Raw genomic sequence first — 20,260 nt, 5'->3', positions numbered from 1 at the left:
TAGTTATCAAAGTTTTTTTTGAAAGTACCAGCTTTACTTTACCAAAATTACTCAAATATTTTTTTTTGCAAATTTGTTTAACTTAAGAAATTGTATTTGCAAAACTTAAAGTTTCTAAAATTATTTACGTTGCAAATTATTTTCAAATTTTTTCAAAATTTTCAAAAACGTAATAAGTTTTTTTTTGGAAAATCAGAGTATTTTATATAACAAAAAAAAATTCTTATTTTTGAAAAGTTACCCTTAGATTTTTTGAGGTACCCCATTTTTTATGTGGTCAAAGGGAGAGAAGGGAAGATTAAATCTAGGGGAGGTAATTTTAACTTTTTTAAATTTTTGCACTTTAATTACAAATTTATTGTTTTTACTTTATGTTGGTTACTCTAACTTAACTTGGGTTACTCACATCAAAAATTAGGAGATTATTGGTACCCCAAGCTAGTTTTGATGTGATCAAACAAGTTAGGTTAGGTCATGTTGTGTTTAACCTGTGTCTAAGTGTGCAAGAACTTAGGAGCACAGAAAGTCGAGCAAAAGACGCAGCTAGCGAGAAGGACAGCATGGGAGAGAGCCGACGGGCTCGGTGCGTCTAAGGGGCGAGGTGCTACGAAAGAGTACACCGGCGGACGAGAATGGAGCATGCGGTGTTTCCGAGGGATGAGAAACCGAAGCAGAAGATTGCTCAAGGAGCAAAAGACGCAGCTGTGACGAAAAGCTGTGGAAGAGTACGCTGGCAGACGAGAAGGAAGAACGCAGCAATTCTGAGAGACGAGAAGCCGGAGCGGAAGCTTGCTCGAGGAGAAGATCGAAAGTTAGGTTCGGGTGAGCCTTATTTCAGATGGCCGAAATCACCCAAGCGAGCGGAGCCAGAGCGGAAGACTTGGATCGATGTAAGCGGAACCAGAGCAGGAGACCGAGACCGAAAGTCAACAAAATGTTGACTTTTGATGCTTAGGGCGCCCAGACCAGGTCGGGGCGCTCATAACCCAAGTTTTAGCCAAACTCTACGTGGCATGTACCGTTGCGTCGGGGATAAAGCTTTATCTCATTCCAAGCGCCTGGAATCCTTCCAGGCATCCCGAGCAGGGCTATATAAGCAGCCCTACTTCCAGAAGCTAATAAAAACAAGAAAGATCTAAGCAACACTTGTACATACTTTCTTTTCTGTTTAGCTTTGTCATTTTGAGCTTTCATTGCTGTAAAGAGGCTTCTTCGCCTGAAGGAGTAATTAGTGCGACTTCATCTGCCTTGGATTAACAACCTCCCCGATTGTAACTAAGTAAACATGCCTTTGTCTTTTAGTTTATTATTCATTCTATATTTATGCAAGTGTTATTTTAAGTTATAAGTCCGAGAAAGGTTCTTTTTGCTTGATTTGTGCAGAGGCTATTCATCCCCCTCTAGCCGGCCGCAAAGGGGCCTTACACCAACTACTTGGGAACAAGAATTTAGGTGAAAAAAATCTCAAAGACTCCAATTGTAAACCATTGCCCAGGTCAATCTTTATTTTCATACAGAAATACTAGGCTAATGCAGCGTCAACATGTAATAGATTGAGGTAAAGGATGGGAATGTTAGCTTGGCCAGTTCAGGCTACATAATAGTCAAAAGACTCAATTCTAGACATTCAGCAATTCAGCAAGTACTTTAGAAATACTCCAACTACTTGAGGACGAAATTTAGGTGAAAAAAGAAATCTCAAGAACTCCAAAAAAAATGTATCCATCATTTTTCCCCCTTTTCTCTTTAGTTAGTTATTTCCAACACACTGTCAATGTTTCATACTGGCCAACTAACAAAAAAGGGTGTTGTGGAATGACTTGTATTTCAAAATAGTTTACCTCCCCCTTAGGTCCTTGAAACCCCTATGTAAAAGACAAAATTGAAAATAAATAGTGATGAGAACCCAGCAAAAAAAAAAACATTAGTTCCATCAAATATGATAATTTTTATGAATGTTTTCTCCTTCCCCCTAATACAAGGACAATTGTGTACTAGTTGAAGGCTATACCAAATCCTCTATTTGGGTGAAATTTCCAATTTTACCAAAAGTGCAAGAATGTATGATTTTGAAACAACTATTTAATAAATAATTTTTAAGCAAATATACATCACAAAGTGATCTTGTATTCACAAACAGGACAAACTTTAGAACTGCAAAGTAATGATGCAAGATGAAAAATCCATCAAAGCTAGTTAACGGCCAGCTTGAGAGGAATGAAAGATTGATCAGGTATAAAAGTTTGGTTGCTTGATAAGCACAAGCATATGAAGCAATCAAAAACAGAGGAATGTGATGGTATTGCAGCCAAAGTTGAAATCTATACCCATATCCTACAAGCAACTGCAATAGCCTACAACTAAATAAAAAGATATCCATCAGTAAGGTCAAGATATAGAGATAGAAATAGGCGGCATCAACAAGCATGCACCTTGGTATCTTGTCATTTGAAACAAAGTAGTACCCTGAAAAAAAAAATGTATTTTTATTTATCACTAAGGGCATCCACAACCCACTCCCATTATAACAGCCACCACCTCATCAAAAAGCATGGAGTCCACTGTCATATACTCATTATAACAATATATCTCTTTCACCCACATTCCTTTTAACATTAACACTCATTATTTATAGGTCTCATACACTCAATTATCTTAAAATTATATGATATTAAATAAATACATTTTAAATATGTTTTAAAATATTAAAATTATTGTTATTATTTTTAATAATAATCTTACTTTTTTAAAAAAAATAATTTTATTGTTTTTAAAAAATAATATTAAAATTTATAATTTTTTAATAAATAAAATTTGCTTGAACGCGTTCAAGTAAAGGGGTGTTATAACACCCCTTCACAATGGTATTAACACTAAGGGGATGTTATAACACCCCATTAATGCATCCATTATGGATGCTATGGTTATGACATTGTACCCTTTGACTGAGGTGTCAGGTTCGAGCACCCCCCTGCGCAGGCTCTTATCAATTAAGTGGTACCGTTCACCCAAAAATCCCTTCGGGGGTTTCTGATAAGGGGTCATTTCGACGGTGGTGTCTATCACTATAAAAAGTTTACCCATACAGTTTTGACCCCGCAGGTCATCCGAGTTGGTATGTGGCGGGTGTTGCCACAATGAGGTCGCAGGATCGATCCTCGGGGCAGCTGGGGAATAAATCCCCTATCCCTGTATTACACCCTGTCCGTCACATGCTCACTCGGATGCTGCGATTTACCTCCCTCGTGATGGCCTTGGGTCGGGTACGGCGGAGGCGCTGGGGGCGAGCATTTCGCCTTTTGCCACAGTTATGGATGCTCTAATACCGAAGACCAACAACCAACCCAAATGGCAACAAAGAACCACATCTCGCCCCCATGGGCTAGTGCAGTTGGTTAATGCAAGGATGTTATTGCCAATAAACCTAGGGTCGATTTGCAGCGGATGTGGAATGCCCCGTTGGGTCTCAACCCCTCCTTGCATGCACTGTTGTTGATGGGAGAAACCCCCGTGATTTACGTCACTTGTGGGGGGCCAACCTGGAGGGGCTGCAACAGTTTCACCTTTTTGCTGCCAAAAAAGAACCACATCTCCACATATAGAACGATTGAAAAGCTCTTACTTGATAAAGATAACTAATAGCAAAGACAGAAATTTGGTCAGCTGATTAAATTATGAACAATAAGTTAATGAAATTGCAATCAGATTAGCTTACTAGAAACTTAAAGGGTCACTATATATACGATAATATATAGAATAACAAATAGCAAAGACAAAAACTTGGCCAGATGGTCAAATAAACGATAAATAAGTTAATGAAATTGCTGTAAATTTGATAAATTACAGGCTTACAGGATCCCTATACACAGGATAAACTGGAACCTCCTCCCGATTAACGAACATCGCCTCCGCAACCACAGGACCTGCAGCAGCAAGAAGATGCAGAAACAGATGCGAGTGTGTTTCTAAAGCCGATCGGCAGAGGAGGTCGAGGTCGAAAAAGAGTACCGGGCATGACCACATGACGGTTGGTCAGTATGATGCCCCGAACCTTGTCGACTACGAAACCGGTGGCGTAGCTGGCCCCGGCAGTCTCCGTGTCGAAGGCCCGCGCGGCGGTGGTCCGCAGCACCACCACAGCGGGCACCACCTTGGCGAGGACTCGCCTCCAGTCCTCCGCGGTGGCAGCGCCATCCCGTCCCGGCTGCGCATCGACCTCCATCGCGAGATCCCCCTTCGTGCACGAACTATCTATCTCCTCTGGCCCGAACCTCTGCAGCACGTCTCCTTCCCCCATCGATCCAGAACCAAGCGATCGGATCCCGCCTCTGGCTTCAGCTTCGATTTAAGGGTTAGGGTTTTCGAGCGGGGATTGAAGGAAGTGGAGAAGTGAGGACGGAGTGTCGCGGAAGGGGAAGAGGACGAGAATGAAAGAAAATAGGACAGAACAGGGGAAATACATTATTATGTCCATATTATTTTTGAGTTTTCCCACTTATGTCCCTAAAATATTTTCATTCCCATTTATATCCCTCATAAATCATTTTCGTTCCCACTTATATCCCTGCCGTTAACTGGTCCGTGATATGAGACGGAATCGGCACGTGATTTGCACGTGCTTGTAAAAATCCCGATTCCTCGTTCATTCGATGCAACGAGGATTTCGAGACTATGCCAGGCTGCCAGCGCCCTCGGGCCGGACAGCAAGCGGTCACCTCGGTGAAGGAATTACCTCCCTTCTCGGTTGGACCGTCAATGGCACCGTCGAGCTCGTGGAGTCAGGCCAAAAGCAAGGCGGCATGATTCTTATCGTTCCTGAAAGTAATTTCTTACATAAATTTGCTGATTTGATGATCGATGGCTACTGTTTACGAAGTTTTGCTCTGATTTCTACTTGACTGTAATCTTTGGCGATGTAGGATCGCGTGCGCTGTGGCTGGGCAACGAGGTGCAGATATCGCAGGGTCTGCAGCTGGAGAAAGGGGCATCATACGTAGTAACATTTAGCGTCGCGCGGACATGCGCGCAACTGGAGTCGCTTAACGTGTCGGTGTTTCTGGCAGCGTCGACGGTGGACCTGTAGACGTTGTACAACGTCGAGGGGTGGGATGCCTATGCCTGGGCTTTCCATGCCGAGGCCGACGACGGCACCGAGTCACTGCTAAGCTTTAAGAATCCGAGAATGGAAGACGATCCCACTTGCAGCCCTATCATCGACAGCATTGCCATTAAGAAGCTCTTCACTCCCAAAAGACCCAAAGGTGTCGATTTTTCCCTGTTCAATTGTCCTTGTGTTGCCTTGGATCAGTGTGGCCATTAATTGTTCTATTTCTCAAACAACGCTGTTGTGAACGGGGACTTTAAGGAAGGTCCGTGGATGTTCCAAAATGCCAGGCTCGACGTTCTTCTTCCCACCAACCTCGAGGAGGCCATGTCAGCTCTCCTGGGCTGGTTGGTGGAGTCCAATCGTGCGGTGCGGTACATTGACTCTAACCACTTCATCGTTCCTCAAGGAAAGCGTGTCGTCGAGTTTCTGTCTGTAATCCCCTAAAAGTCCCGATCCCCGTTGCGTCGAAATCCCCTAAGGGTGCGTTTGGTTCAAGTCATCATGTATAACCTTGGTTATGTGATTACCAGGTAATCACATAACCAAGGTTATAGGAAATAAAACATAACCAAATGTTGTTTGGTTCAACTTAGGTAATGCAACCAAAACTTGTTTGTTTGAAGGTTTTAATGAATACCTTAGTTTAATATTTTACCGTATTACACTCAGTTACAAAACCAACTATACATAATATTATTATTATTTATTATTATTATTAATAATTTATTTTTTAATGTTTTTTTACTTTTCTTTTTCTTGTATATTTTTTTACTTTTTTATGTGTTTTTTTTATTTTTTAATGTTTTTATATTTTTAAATTATTTATATTTATATATATATTTTACATTTTTTAAATTTTAATTTTTATTTTTAATTTTATTTTTAATTTTATTTTTAATTTTATTTTTATTTTTAAAATTTTTATAATTTTTTAAAATTTTTAAAATTTTAAATTTTCAAATTTTTATAATTTTTTTTTTAATTTTTTTTAAAAAAATTTTAACATTTTTAAAATTTTTATTTTTTTTTTTAAATTTTTATTTTTTTATTTTTTTAAATTATTTATTTTTAAAAAAAAATTAAATTTTTTAAAACATTTTTTTATTTTTTTAATATTTTTTTACATTTTTTCTCTTTTTTTTCATGTTTTTTCTTATCGGAGGGTATTTTTGGTAAAAAAAAATCGTTAACCCCGGAATCAACAAAAACCTTAGTTTTATGAGGTTTTCCGATTCTGGGCTGCATGACCCTTTTGCTGACGTGTCGGGCATGGAACATTACTTGAGAATCATCGAATACCTAAACCAAACAAGGTTTTTGTTGATAACCTTGGATGGATAACCAAGGTTATCAAGAATAACCCCGAATCAAACGCACCCTAAAGGTCACCGCTGGCGGTCCCGCCCGAGGGCGTTGGCGTAGTCTCGAAATCCTCGTTGCGTCGAATGAACGAGGAATCGGGATTTTTACATGCACGTGCAAATCACGTGCCGATTCCGTCTCATATCAAGGACCAGTTAACGGCAGGGATATAAGTGGGAACGAAAATGATTTATGAGGGATATAAATGGGAACGAAAATATTTTAGGGACATAAGTGGGAAAATTCAGAAACAATAGGGACGTAATAATGTATTTCCCCGACAAAACAGAAGGAGACGCTCGAAAACAATTATATATGTGCATAATTAATCCGATATGATAAATATATACTGTATATAAATATATAATACTATTATATTAAATGGAGGGGTGTCTAGGACAGATTGGTGGATGAAGGAATCGTTATTCTTTATTAAAATCATATTTGCCCCCGGGGCGTACGCATGGTATCCCTGACTTAATGATCAGGGTCGAAGAATTGACGACATGAGGTTATAAAATCATATTTAATTTAATTAAAATTACTTTAAAATTTATTATGGCAGATGCATCATAACTAGTTATAAAATGTTAATTTAATTTTAAATAAGTTGATAAAAAATATTGGGCAAATTTTTTTTAAAAAAAACTCGAAATTAATTAAGAGAAAAATCACATGGGCACTTCTTTTTTCCATAACAAAAATTTAAATGGTTGTCTCTTTCATTATTTTATTTTGAAAATACCTTTAGATTCAGTATTATTGTATTACTATAAAAGTTATCAGATAATTTTTACAACATATTTTAAATGAGTTTAGGATTTAAGATTTAAAATTTATATCATGTAGAAATTATCAAATAGTTATTACAATATGTTTAAAGTGAGTTTAGGGTTTAGGAAGTTACATGATAATTTTTTTTTTAGTAATTTTGATAAAGTTTAAATAATTTTGATAAAGTTAATAAATAAAATTTTGATATAATAGTATTTAAAAATCATAAATTCTAAACTTAAACTCACCCTAAACACGTTGTAGCAATTATGCATTAGTTTCTACATGTTGTAGCAATTATTGATAGTTTTTACATGTTGTAACAGCTATTGGTAGCTTCTACACAGTATAAATCCTAAATTCACCCTAAATATATTATAGCAATTATCTGTAACTTCTACATTGATAATTTTTATACGTTGTAGAAGCTACCTAGTAATTTGTACAATAGTATTGGGTCAAGAGATATTTTCGGAAAAAAATCAAAGTTAGTTTGATTTTTTTTTTTTTTTTTTGAAAAAAAAGAGGCTTTCTTTCCATGATTTATAAAATTTAAAGCGCTGTTTTGATTTTTATCCAAAAATATTTGATATAATAGTATTATATATTATCATAGATATTGAAAAAAAAAGTATTTTTAGAATGAGAAATATATTGGAATGTTATTTTGAGATATTTAATATTTATCAATTTTATAATTTCTGAAATTGAAAGAAACGAAGGTGGGTAGAGCTGTTTAGATTGCTAACTGTCGGGTTGCACTGAAATTAATAGTCTGAGGAAAAATGACGAGAGCATTAATCAGAAAGCAAGCACGTTATTGCTGTTTTATTGTTACACTATTTTCATAAGTATTATTTAATATTATTCAACAGTTTATATCATCACAACGCATGACAAGTAAATGAAGTGTTTATAATTGCAATTTCCTTTCCTAAGACAATTATCCTTTTTGTCCTCAGTATGGTTACAAAGCTTTCTTATAGGGAAACCCAATCTAACTCAACCAATTCAGACCCACTCAGTATTGTCTCCAAAGCTTCTAATTTGATTTAGTTAAACAGACGGGATTAAATGAAAGCAGCCTTGGACAATCATATGGTTATCTTTTCATTTGACCAATTTTCACTATTGTTATTTGTTTTTAAGAAATTGTTGTTGTTGTTACTTGTTTTGTTTAGCAATTACCACTTTTCCTTAGCAAAGGTGAACGCAGCCCTTTTAGTTTAGTCTTGTGGTATGGTACCAAAATGGCAGACCAGGCTTGTTCCTTCATTATACAGAATGACAACATTCCAAGCGTAGCTCAGCAAAATAGAGAAGTTTTTTTGAAGCCTATGAATACCCACAAATGCAATTTATAGCATAAAGTCTTTCAGAATTCTTTCATAAACAGTATTAGGCAAGAAAGCATAATAAAGTTACAACTGTTGCTCTAAACATGCTGATTGATTAGACAAAGTCCCAAGCTTTGGTTGGGGTTTGTAGGTATTCATTTTAGACAATAAGTTATGCATGATTGCACTATAATAACTTGTTAAACCCTTCATAACATGCAAGTGTCGACAACAGATTCCAGAGACGAAAATATTGTAGGAAAAAGTGGCTAATCGTATATACATGGTATTGAATAGAAAAACCTCACCAATCACCTTATACCATCACTGGCCAGGACTGGCACACCATCCTAGTAGTCAATACATGCATTTTCTCTTCTTAATCAGTAAACATATCTATGAAAGTAAGCAAAACAAAGAAAAACTATGCTTATTTTGATGAAACTTCGGAACGACGGTTTCCGGGAGGAAGATCCTTTGGGGTGCACACGAGGGCCCTTCGTTGCAAATGCCTCAAGCTCTGCTCCATGCTGATCTGAATCATCTCTGCCAACATCTTCTTTGCTTTCCCTGCCTGTTCCTCACATTCAATCTTGGAGACAATGCTACTCACAATGTTCTCGAGCGTGTCTGGCTTTAGTTTGGATCTTTGATAGGGAGAGTCCCTCAGTAACTCTAGAAGCCGATGAGCTTTCGCTTGAGATGTTGGAGTCCCTTGAACAGTGAGCTCAAGAAGACCTGGAATGGCACCTTCTTTTAGAATAAGGCCTTTGTATCTGCTTCGGTCGCTCTCGCACATCGTCAAGAGAGCTCCAACTGAGTGCTCTCTACTTGGAGAAGATCCTTCTTCAAGAATCTCAACGACAGTTAGCACCCCACCTTCCTCAGCTGTCAAAGCCTGCCTACCTTCATTAAAACTGATCAATGATTCCAAAAGGGCACAACATTTCTCCGCTGACTTTGAGGACTTCTTACAAGTCTTGAGAAAGTTGATCATATGTGGAATAGGATTAAGTGCGAGGATGGTCTTGAGGTTGTCATTGATCAAGGAAAGATTGTGAAGAGCTGCTATAGAATCTACCTTGGCTTGTTGGCTTCCATATTCAAGAACCTTAATAAGGAGTGGAATGGCCCCGGAGGCACTTATCCTGGTTTTGTTGACATATGAGGCAGAAAGGGTAAAAAAGGAGGCAGCGGCATACTCCCGTAAACAAGAATTTGTTGAGTCTAAGAAAACAAGCAATGGTTCAAGTGCTCCTGCTTCCACTATACTGATCTTGTTCCTGCAAATATAAAGCACAGCACAATTCAGCAAACACTTCGTATTAGTTTTATGCAGTGTTGCAGTAAAATAAATTTATAAATCAGGGGCAGTAGACCAAGAATATTTGGGCAACCAATGTTAACATCTGAAAAAAAATCCCATCAAATTAAACTACGGAACTTGCAAGCGATGGTAACATTTTGGCAATTCAACTATAAATTCTGTAACTCAAATCAAGACATAAAACCCATGGTTGTATGCACTTGTAAGTCACAGTATGGGAGAATAATAGGGGAAAGTATGGGCGACAATAACAACTAACTGTTATTGCTAAATATTTGGGGTCGTTATAAACATGAACCTTGTCTCACTTCAGATTATGCATGATTGTATTGCTACAAAAGAAGATATTGTGACAAGCATTTAAATTTTTGTCCAATTTTCAAAGGGACACAAAGACACTCCGCACATTGTGATCTAACTGGCTGAAGTCATCCCAGACCTGTTTACTAATTTTGGGGAGATTAAAGTGTCTCATTTGGTTAGACAGGGCAAATGAGCTACTAATTGGGTTGTTCAATGTGCAAGTGAATCTAATAAGTATGATAGATTTTCTATCCCAATAATTCAAAATATATTGATCCCCCTGAGGCCAATGGATTCGGATACAACCATTATTTCAAGATCATGTGGGTTGCATATAACTGACAAATGTAGATGGAACTTCATACTGAGTGAGAACCATGGCTGCTTCAGGCCTAGAACTTGGGAAATCTTCAGCAACTGATAAAAGCTTAAATCTTACAAAATGAATATTTCTCCTAATTGGAAGCACCTTTATCCAAGAAAAAAAACAGAAAGTGAAACAATTAAGTGGCTGGATCCCGCTCGGTTAGGGTTTCTCTTTGGTACTTCCTAGCATCGGTCGATCTAAGAATCCCTTTTTAATGCATCCAGTAATTTATGTAACAGCTTCGTAAATTTCTCATTTTTCTTCCAAGGAAAGATTATCGGATTCTACAAGCTCCATTCTTCTAAGCGCCATCATCTTCCAATCAACAAAGCAACTAGAACAATAAGCTTACCGAGCGATAATCTAGAGGACAGAAAAAGAACCATTTTTATTTTCTTCAGACCAAAGGCCGCACCTTTCATCCTTCACGGCAAGATTCAAGAGGGCGAGAATGGCAGCTTCACACGTCGAAGCCCTCCCAGACCGCAGCATCGCCACGAGGGGTGGTACGGCGGCGGAGAGCTGCCGCCGGTTCCTCGAGGAAGTCTTGGTGAGCCTCCTGATGTCCAGCGCTGCCTGGGATTGCATCTCCTCCACTCCAGACATGACGCCCTCCATAATCCCCTGCAGCTCCGCTGCCGACACTCTCCCGTCGCCGCGGCAATCACGAGTTCCCGGCGACTCCTTCCCCCCGTCCATCACTCCGCCCCTCTCTCTCTCTCTCCCGCTTTGGGTTAAGGAGCAGCGAGCCCCACGGGCGGGATCAACTGGTTATGACATGGATTCTTGCAGCATGAATGGAGAGGTCGAGGGTCTGCGGTAGCAATTGCAATAACATCAATATCTGTCCGTGCTAAGCACCTAAGACCGCCATGTCATAGCTGGGCCCGTATTCACCGTGATTTACTCCCTCTCATACTTGTGGGGCCGGGTTGAGGGGGCCGCTAGGTTGACAACCTTTGCAGCATGGGTTAAGGAGCAGCGAGGGAATTTTACTGTCCCAAAATTTTCAATTCGCCCCATAATTTAAAAGTTATATCTATAAAACTCCCAGCAATTTAAGTTCATTCGAATTTTACCCTAAAATATTTAAAAAATAATATTTTCCACCCAATTTATGAAAGATGCAACCATAAAATTATTATCATGCGACTTAAAAAGCAGTCAATTGCAATAGATCTACTTGCTCATGCATCCGTTGTCTAACAACAACTTTGCTAACTGTTTCTCACTGCATCGACCAAAATTTTATAATTATTTCACTGTAGATTACCTTTAGCATAAAACGCTCAGACTATGGTGCAGCAATCTTCAACTATGAAAAATTTGGATAGGACCGGATTGATGCCTAGATTCGGTATTATCTGATTTAATATTTTTTATTGATAAATTAAAAATTAGATTAAAAAGCTTAAAGGCATAAAAAGGATAAAAGTAAAATATGATTAGTGCTCGAAGCTGTGAAGCATATCATATTAAAGGTGACTTTTATATTTATTTATTTTTTATTTGCAAGGTGAATGTAGATTCTTTAATTAGACTTTCAATGTGTACAAAACTCAAGAAAGTCGAAATAAAAAATAAAGACATAAGATTAAAGAGATTATCCATTATTAAGAATTGACGCTATCTAATAGTGAGTTGTTATATTTTTAATTTTATTTTAAAATGTTATGTTATATTTTTTTTAAAAAAAATTATATATTAGTTATGCTAGATTTAAAAGCCCTACAAACCTTAAAAAAAAAAGGAAATTAAACATTGCCCCAATGGAGGTGATGCAATGGTAAAGAGGATCAAAATTTGAATCCTAATATAAATGAATATTCTTAAAGTCAACCTCTAAATATAAATATACATAAGTTATGTTTCAAATTTATCTAATAAGTAAACTAGAAGAAAAATTATTTACCTTCGGGACAAAATTTAAACACCTAAATTATTAACAAGAAAAAAATCAAACATAATATTTAGCAAATGAATAAACCTCATAAGTTGTATGAATTAATTATAAATTTAACAACAATTCACTGAATCATGTGACTATTACCAATTTCACGCCTTTAAGGCATGGTGTGGTAGCATGAGGCTTGGCATTTCTCTCCAACGATGAGGGTTTGATTTTCATGGAAGACACTTACGAGTTATCGAGCTTCTTATATTTACTTGGGCAAAATGTGGGGATGGTCCATCTATCATAGGATTAATCAAGTTGGAAGATTTAATACCTAATATTAAAAAAACCTATTACCCATTTAGTGACCCAAACAATGGTGCAACAACAAGTTGTTTGACAGAATAGTTAAATATATTCATGGTTCAATTTTCAATTATAGCATATTGTAGAATATTTTTCTCTAATCAGATGAAAAACCTAGGACGTTGGTTGTTAGGTGAGAAGTGATGCATATTTTCCGATTTATCTTGATAATTAGTGGGAGTTTTCTGTCGGACTAGGCTAGTCACTTTCAATTTCTTGATTTATTTTGATGACTAGTGAGAGCTTTCTGTGGGACCAGGCTAGTCACCTCTAGGACTTCATTGGTTTGAATAATTGAATACCAGGATTTCGAAAAATTAAGGTTCGATTCCTAATTATGACGTATTGCAAAACATTTTTCTCTAATGAGATGAAAAACCTGGGGCGTTGGTTGTTGGGCGAGGAGTGGTGCATACTTTTCGATTTACCTTGCTGATTAGTGAGAGTTTTCTGTGGGATCAAACTAATAAATTAATTCGAAGAATTGAATACCTGGATTTCAAAAAATTACCCAAGTTTCAAAATACTCAAATCGCATAGCATATTCCCCGAATACTTGGACTTATAAAATTCTAAATTATTTCAAATTAAAATTAATGTACTCCTAGGAATCTCCTTAATATATCTATGATCTCAAATTTGCATTTGATAACATAAATTACTAGGAGTGAACTTTAAGCTTATAAATGCTTGATAAAATTTATAACAAGTTCATTATAAGGTCTAGGACAATAATACTTACTAACTAACACCATCAACAGATTCCTATGACTCTTTTGATTTAGAAAATATCAAACTTTTAAATTTTCAAAAGGTTTCAAATGAGATTGGATGATGAACCTATAAAATTTTGAATCACTTCAAACCAAACTAATGTACTCTTGAAAACCTCCCTAATATATCTACGCCATTGGATCTAAATTTTGATAACACCAATTGAGAACAGTGAATTAATTTTTGAATGACTAGAGTAAAAAATTAAAGATGTATTTTTAATTTAATTTACTATTCTCAATTTATACAATTAAATTTAGATTCATGTACATAAATACATTTAGAAGGGGTGCAGATCAGGAATTCTTGGTCTCCCCTGTACCACATACTCATATAAAACTGGGACCCTCACATGCAAACCATATGCACACGCCAGTGCCCAAAAGCCCCAAAAGTCCTAGCGTCGCGAACTCTCCTCCCTCCAGCGTCAAAGCGTCGCCTCCCTCCCTCCAGCGCCGGGCTCCAGCGACCTCCCGTGGCCTCCCTCCCGCTCCCTCCAGCACCTCCCCTCCCGCAACCTCGAGCGGCCTCCAGCCAGCATCGCCGACCTCCAGGACCTCCACCTCCAACGGCACCTCCACCTCCAGTGCAACTCAAAAAATAGCACATCAATCAACTTGGGAACTATTTGGTGCAAAGTTGAAAATCACTAGTAACTGCCAATTGAGAAAATCGAGCAGCAACACATTCAGGCTTGCAAATTGTATATACAAAATCAAATTTTCAACCACTATTACCTAATTCAGGGAGGGAGGCGGCTGGAGGTGAGGGAAGTCGTTGGAGGTGGCTGGAGGTCACTGGAGGGAAGTTGCTGGAGGCAGCGGGAGGGAGGTCGTTGGAGATTACGGAGGTCGTTGGTTGGGGCTTTTGCTGGAGGTCGTCGCGGACGCTGGAGGTTGCGAAGGTCGCAGGAGGGAGGTCGCTGCGATGCTGGAGGCCGCTGGAGGTCGTTGCGGACTCTGGAGGTCGCGAAGGTCGCAGGAGGGAGGTTGCCGCGATGCTGGAGGCTGCTGGAGGTCGTCGCGGACGCTGGAGGTCGGCGATGCTGTCTGGAGGCGGCGCTGGAGGGAGGTCGCCGCGATGCTGGAGGCCGCTCAAGGTCACCGCGAACTGGAGGCCGCTCGAGGTCACGGGAGGGGAGTTGTTGGAGGGAGGGAGCGGGAGGGAGGTCGTTGGAGGCCGACGCTGGAGGGAGGGAGGCGACGCTTCGACGCTGGAGGGAGGAGAGTTCGTGACGCTAAGGCTTTTGGGCGCTGACGTGTGCACATGGTTTGCACGTGAGGGTCCCAGTTTTATATGAGGTATGTGATTCAAGGGGAACCAGGAATTCCTGGTCAAGAAGATCCACCCTCATTTAGAAGACTTCTAAGAATATATTAATTTTAATTTTAAATAATTCAAAGTTTTCTATATCCATCCATTAGTTTTATAAAAAAAAAAATTTATAAAAAAAAAAAAAAACACACAGAAGAATGAGTTTAGGAATACCCTATACGATTGGGGAATTTTAAAATTTGAATAAGTGAAATGGATAATAATGAAACTTGCATGTAGGAATGTAAATAAATCAAGTTACTTCTGAGTTATTCGAATCTCGATTCGATAAAAATTCATTTGAGTCCGATTCGATAAAAATTTATTTGAGTCCGTTTAATGAGGCTCATGAATCAAGTTCAAATTTTACAATCCTCGGCTCGTTAACTCGTGAACATATTCATTAGTAAGCTCATGAATCAATTCTTAAATAAAAAAATAATAATTTTAATATTGAATTTATATATTTTATACTTTATTTATGAAAAATATAGATAAATTTATTAAATTTATTTATTAGAATAAAATTATAAATTTTTATAAGAATATTATATGTTTTTAAATATATAATTTTATTTTTAATAAATATTTAAATTTATAATTTATATTTATTAAGCTCGTTCAGGTTCGATAAAAATTCGAATAAATTTTTGTGAGCTATGAATATATTCGTTAAATTAAACTTAAGTTCGGCTTAATTATAAACCAGTTAAATTTAAATATTCTAAAATTCAACTCGAATTAGTCGATTACACCCCTATTTACATGTAAATTTAATACACACATCATTATTAAACTCTTTAGGAAGCAAAGTTAAAAAGTTTTAGAAATTCGAGGGGTCAATTCGCTTGATGGGCGGATGGGCTGATCACCCACCCAAACTGTCTGTCAGTGGAGGGAGATTTACTTGAGGGGGGCCGAAGCACATGCTTCCTAGAAGAAGACAAACGAATTGAACCACAAAGAATCGAAGGCCAGTGAGGCCCATCATTGTACAAATTGAAGACAAGGACATCTGGGGTACTCAATTTAAGTTTTTTTTTTTTAAATTCCATGGAGAAATAATTTAAGTGTTGAGGAACATTGTACTAATTTATAACCTCAAATGATGCATTTAAAATTAAGAAATTTTCAAAAGACAAATCTAATTTTCAAATTTTTCAAAATGCTTGTCTCCTATTTTACCTTTTTCATTAATAATCTTGAGCATCCACATTACTTACTTTCTTTAAAAAGTTTACCTTATCAATTATCCTATTTATTCTTTAAATTTTATATTTATAAATAGTACTCTAAATTTAGAAAATTAATTTCCTAAATATTATAGAGAAGAGAAAAAAATAATGAATCTATTAGATAATATAGTGAAAAATGAATATTTAAATTTAATAAAATCATTATTTATCTAAATTATATATTTTGGATAGAGAATCAGGTATGAATACTCTTAGATTATAAATATCAACACTAGCGTTAGATTTCAAATATCAACATCGCTGTAATACTATATTTTAAAAATCAATATTATAGTATAAATCCTAAAATCAACAACTGCTGTAGTATTTTGAAAATCAGTATTTGTGTTCTTTAAAATTCAATATCATAAATGATATTGTTATTTGAATGTAATGTTAAGGGAGGTTAAAATAAAAAATAAATGTGTCCTTTCAAAAATCTAAACATTAGATGCCCTTTGGAAATTTTCATAATTTTAAATGCACCGTACATCACCATTATAATTTAAAGCTTGACAATTGGTCACATCGTTAGTACAATTTTAATCCTTTAACTAAGACACCTCCCTATGATTTGTAAAGGAGTCTTTATCAGCATATTTGTTTTTGTGAAAGTCTCTCTAGTTGGGAGAGAGTCATCTAACCAAACCTTTGTGTCATTTTCCATCTTCCTTTAAAACCTTTTTAGTACATGTTTGGAATTATCAATCGAAGGAACTACTTGAACTTGACTCCTCAACAACTTAACTCAAAGATATCATCTAATTATTTGAATATATAATGTAGTCAAAATTCAGTCATCCATAATCCATATCACAAGTTAATGCCATGAGTAATAATGCAAGTGCAGTAACAAGCTTAATAATTATAATATTTCAGTTTGGAAGATTTTTTTTGATAATCCATATATCCAGTTTTTCAAACCGATTAATTCTAAAAAAATTTCTAGATTTGACTCTTAGATGTATAGTTAATCATTTGGAGAGTCTAACCACTGCACCATTATCCTGAGAACTAGTTTCGAAGATTATGTGGTAAAAGACGATTTGCTCACCTCCAGCGCCCCCGCCAATCCGTCCCTAGGCCAACATGGAGGAGGTAAATCACGGGTGACTACTAGCCATTAGTGCAAATGGCCAAGACATGGGGGAGGTTATACTCGGTCACGTCGAGTTCGACCCCAAGACCTCATATGGCAACACCCCATGACTTAACCATCGCACCATCCTGAGGGAACCTAGTTTCGAAGATTATATTTGTATGATAGGTGGTTTGATGTCCCTAATGTGTGCGCTATATCAAACAACTTGATAAACAATACTCCTTTACCAAAAGTCTCAATAGAAAATGCTATTTATCAAATTATTTGACTAAGCAATTTGGGTCTAAGAAAAATGTCTTACATAAAGTTTAATTGTTATTGTTGTATTTGGCTCAACAATTTGGAAGGCTCAGAAAAACCTACCTTCAGGATATTCGAATTTTGACACAATTTCAATACAAATACCACCTAATAAATTGTTCAGTGAATACTAAATGATTCAAGTTGTACAGGATGCCAGAGACTACCTGCGCTTACCTTGCCAATGATCTTGGGTGGAGGATCTTGGCATCCAAATACTCTCTACTGAACAAGGCTTGTTTTTTACCTTGCCAATGATAGCTACCAAGTGAAATCAAGTCACATAGGATACCAGGGAGTGCATGTACTTAATTACTGTTGAACAATTCAAAATTGAGACTTACCTTGCAAGTGGCTGTCAGACTCATGGCTCCCTCCCTCCCTCCCTCCTACTATCTTTCTCACAACAGTCAACAGGGGCAATGGCAAAAACGTGACATCTTCTTGGCTCCAAGTCCACAACAACTGATAAAGAAACTCATTACTTTCGCAGCAGAAATCTGACCTCCATTGCCAAGTGTCGCAGACAAACTGGCCTCTTCTCGTGCCACTTTGTCATCATCCCCAACCACCCTGTTCTTCTTCTCTGCACCAGCATTCTTTTGTGGTAACAGGCTTATTCTTTATTGCGTGGTTCATCCTATCCTCTGCTATCTGTTTCCTGAATTCTCTCCTTATTTAAGGGACTTTAGATTGGGACAAAGCATTTAGACATACAACTGGCTTGCTTCCTCGCACTGAAGTTGATTTCTCATCCACAAATGAATCATCAAGGGAGGAATATCTACCTTTGTGGTCAACCAGAAGAATTCCCATCGGCATCAACCATTGCTTCTGCTCCCACATTTGACTTCCTTCAAGTGCCTCATGCTCCACTGGTTCAATTCCAATTCAATCCTCTGCACGGGGTAAAAATGCAAAAAGAAGTTATCATTATATATTTTATGTACTTTGAAATTTCTATTCTAAGTTTTGTAACTTCACAGGTGACTGGGCATGCACAAATCAATTTTATGGATCTGCAGAAATGGCATTTGCAATGTTTCTGGCAGCAACAAATGCAAGAAGTAGAAAACCTTGCAGGTGAAGATATAGCTGTAAAAAAATTGCACTATAAGGAACTCTGCAATTGTTTTTTATCCGCACTCGGTTGATTAAAAATTTTAAAACTCTTCTCGCAGATTATAAACAGCACCAGCTCCCACTTGCTAGGATTAAACGTATAATGAAAATGGAAGGAGATGCAAAGGTTTTTCTCTTGAACTAAGTGATCTCGTATTTACCTAGCGATGTTTACGGACTCTTTTAAGGACTGTGATTGCATAAATTTTGCAACAGATGGTGAGTGCGGACACTCCGATATTCTTTGCAAAAGCGTGTGAGCTTTTCATCTCGGAGCTCGCGGTGCGATCATGGCTGCATGCAGAGCAGTGCAAGAGGCACACCATCCGGAGAACGGATGTTGCAGGAGCCATTTGCCATTCAAATGTTCTCAACTTCTTGTTAGAAATTCTTCATGCAGAAGAACTACAGGTATACAGTGGACCATTTTTCTGGTTCAATTGTGATGAGGATGTTTGCTTGAAAAAAGAAAAATAAGAATCAACATCAATGCAAGAAAATGAATTAATTGTCAATTGTGATTTGAAGATTTTAGTGTCTTTGACAGGTATACATGAGACAGCCACCATTTTTGCGGCAGCAAATGATGCCCCAGCAACAATCTTACCCTAACTCTAACAATTTCTTGTATGAGCCCCCTCCTCCACTGGTAAGTTTCTAGGAAACATACAAATCCTATATTACTTATGTGATAACTAAACTTTTGACTTGTTTTCACTCAGAACATAATCTTTGCTCGTTTCACTTTGTAGTGAGAAATATGGACATGCATGAAAAATATTGGCAGATTTGAATTAAGCAATCAATGACTCTTGTGGCAGAAAGGCAAGAGAAGTGTCATCATATTCCTCTTGTATCCCCTAAAAATGATCTCAAGCTTTACAAATAGGCATTGCTAAATGAAAAGAGAATTCACAAGAAGCGTATCATATCTATGTTTTGTATTCAATAGTTTTGGATCTTTTGAATGTATATACCTCTAAAGATTCGACCAACCTCATTAAAATTTGGACCACCTCATAATAAACTTTTTGGACCATCAGTAGTATTCTTGAAAGTAATGATCTACCTTATAAAGATTGCGAAATAACTATTAGAACACCTAAACCACCTGTTTCTGCCAATTGTCCGTTTTCCCATAAATGCTAGAAAATGACCTTTCTTCAATAGAATCCAACATTAGGCATAACATTCCATACTGAAAGTTAGAAGTTTGGACTAAAGTGGATCAGGAAAAACAAGATATTTTTGCATGAAAAAAAATACATAATCAACCTCAAGCCCGACCTGGTCGAGGGTAAACCGGTGCAACAACAGAAAAGTATGATATTCTATCAAGTAAAAGAAACAAAGGAAAGGCAGACATACCCAGTTGCTTAAAAAAATGTTGTGGGAATAGTTGGCAATGTACAGTGTCCCATCGTGTTAAAACCCGGTAGATGATGATATCCAACTTGGTGGAGCTGCAATCACATGGATCAACAATATAACCATCAACATCATAAATTGTATTATTCCCATTTTTTTAGATAATAAAACTAATTGAAAGAAGAAGAATAGGGAGAGAGCAAGAAAT

General features: G+C 37.2%; 3 protein-coding genes and 1 pseudogene across 4 annotated transcripts in view; 2 read left to right on the top strand and 2 right to left on the bottom strand.

The window, feature by feature from the left end:
- LOC121980689 (protease Do-like 7) overlaps positions 1-4,427 on the bottom strand; it is a 32,091-nt gene extending 27,664 nt beyond the window's left edge. For both annotated transcript variants that reach the window (XM_042532849.1, XM_042532850.1), the window contains exons 1-2: positions 4,009-4,427; positions 3,853-3,923 (exon numbers count right to left, since the gene is read on the bottom strand). In XM_042532849.1, the coding sequence (XP_042388783.1) occupies positions 3,853-3,923; positions 4,009-4,297 (360 nt within the window). In that variant the 5' untranslated portion in view covers positions 4,298-4,427. The remainder of the gene's footprint in view (positions 1-3,852; positions 3,924-4,008) is intronic.
- Positions 4,428-4,727: 300 nt separating this feature from the next.
- Positions 4,728-5,551, top strand: LOC121979683 (annotated as a pseudogene).
- Positions 5,552-8,778: 3,227 nt separating this feature from the next.
- On the bottom strand, positions 8,779-11,331 carry LOC121980688 (U-box domain-containing protein 3-like). The gene is made up of 2 exons (XM_042532848.1): positions 10,993-11,331; positions 8,779-9,863 (listed from the first exon to the last, which is right to left on the bottom strand). Exons 1-2 carry the CDS (start codon positions 11,274-11,276, stop codon positions 9,011-9,013), a joined length of 1,137 nt encoding a protein of 378 aa, XP_042388782.1. The 5' UTR covers positions 11,277-11,331; the 3' UTR covers positions 8,779-9,010.
- Positions 11,332-18,044: 6,713 nt separating this feature from the next.
- Positions 18,045-19,613, top strand: LOC121982933 (nuclear transcription factor Y subunit C-2-like). The gene is made up of 7 exons (XM_042535934.1): positions 18,045-18,169; positions 18,255-18,470; positions 18,549-18,645; positions 18,744-18,811; positions 18,901-19,095; positions 19,232-19,333; positions 19,437-19,613. Exons 2-7 carry the CDS (start codon positions 18,324-18,326, stop codon positions 19,437-19,439), a joined length of 612 nt encoding a protein of 203 aa, XP_042391868.1. The 5' UTR covers positions 18,045-18,169; positions 18,255-18,323; the 3' UTR covers positions 19,440-19,613.
- The last annotated feature ends 647 nt before the right edge of the window (positions 19,614-20,260 follow it).

The sequence above is a fragment of the Zingiber officinale genome, chromosome 5A (assembly GCF_018446385.1).
Source record: "Zingiber officinale cultivar Zhangliang chromosome 5A, Zo_v1.1, whole genome shotgun sequence".
Classification (NCBI taxonomy): Eukaryota; Viridiplantae; Streptophyta; class Magnoliopsida; order Zingiberales; family Zingiberaceae; genus Zingiber; species Zingiber officinale.
The sequence above is the reverse complement of the archived record's forward strand: the minus strand, read 5'-3'. Positions and strand labels throughout refer to the sequence as shown.

What these genes read in the sequence shown, in the direction of transcription:
- LOC121980688 (XM_042532848.1), bottom strand. Translation starts at nt 11,276, where the DNA reads ATGGACGGGGGGAAGGAGTCGCCGGGAACTCGTGATTGCCGCGGCGAC. An exon ending in CTTGCCGTGAAGGATGAAAG is followed by an intron (nt 9,864 to 10,992) that starts GTGCGGCCTTTG and finishes TTATATTTGCAG; the next exon opens with GAACAAGATCAGTATAGTGG.
- LOC121982933 (XM_042535934.1), top strand. Translation starts at nt 18,324, where the DNA reads ATGAATCATCAAGGGAGGAATATCTACCTTTGTGGTCAACCAGAAGAA. An exon ending in AAATGGAAGGAGATGCAAAG is followed by an intron (nt 18,812 to 18,900) that starts GTTTTTCTCTTG and finishes ATTTTGCAACAG; the next exon opens with ATGGTGAGTGCGGACACTCC. An exon ending in TTCATGCAGAAGAACTACAG is followed by an intron (nt 19,096 to 19,231) that starts GTATACAGTGGA and finishes TGTCTTTGACAG; the next exon opens with GTATACATGAGACAGCCACC.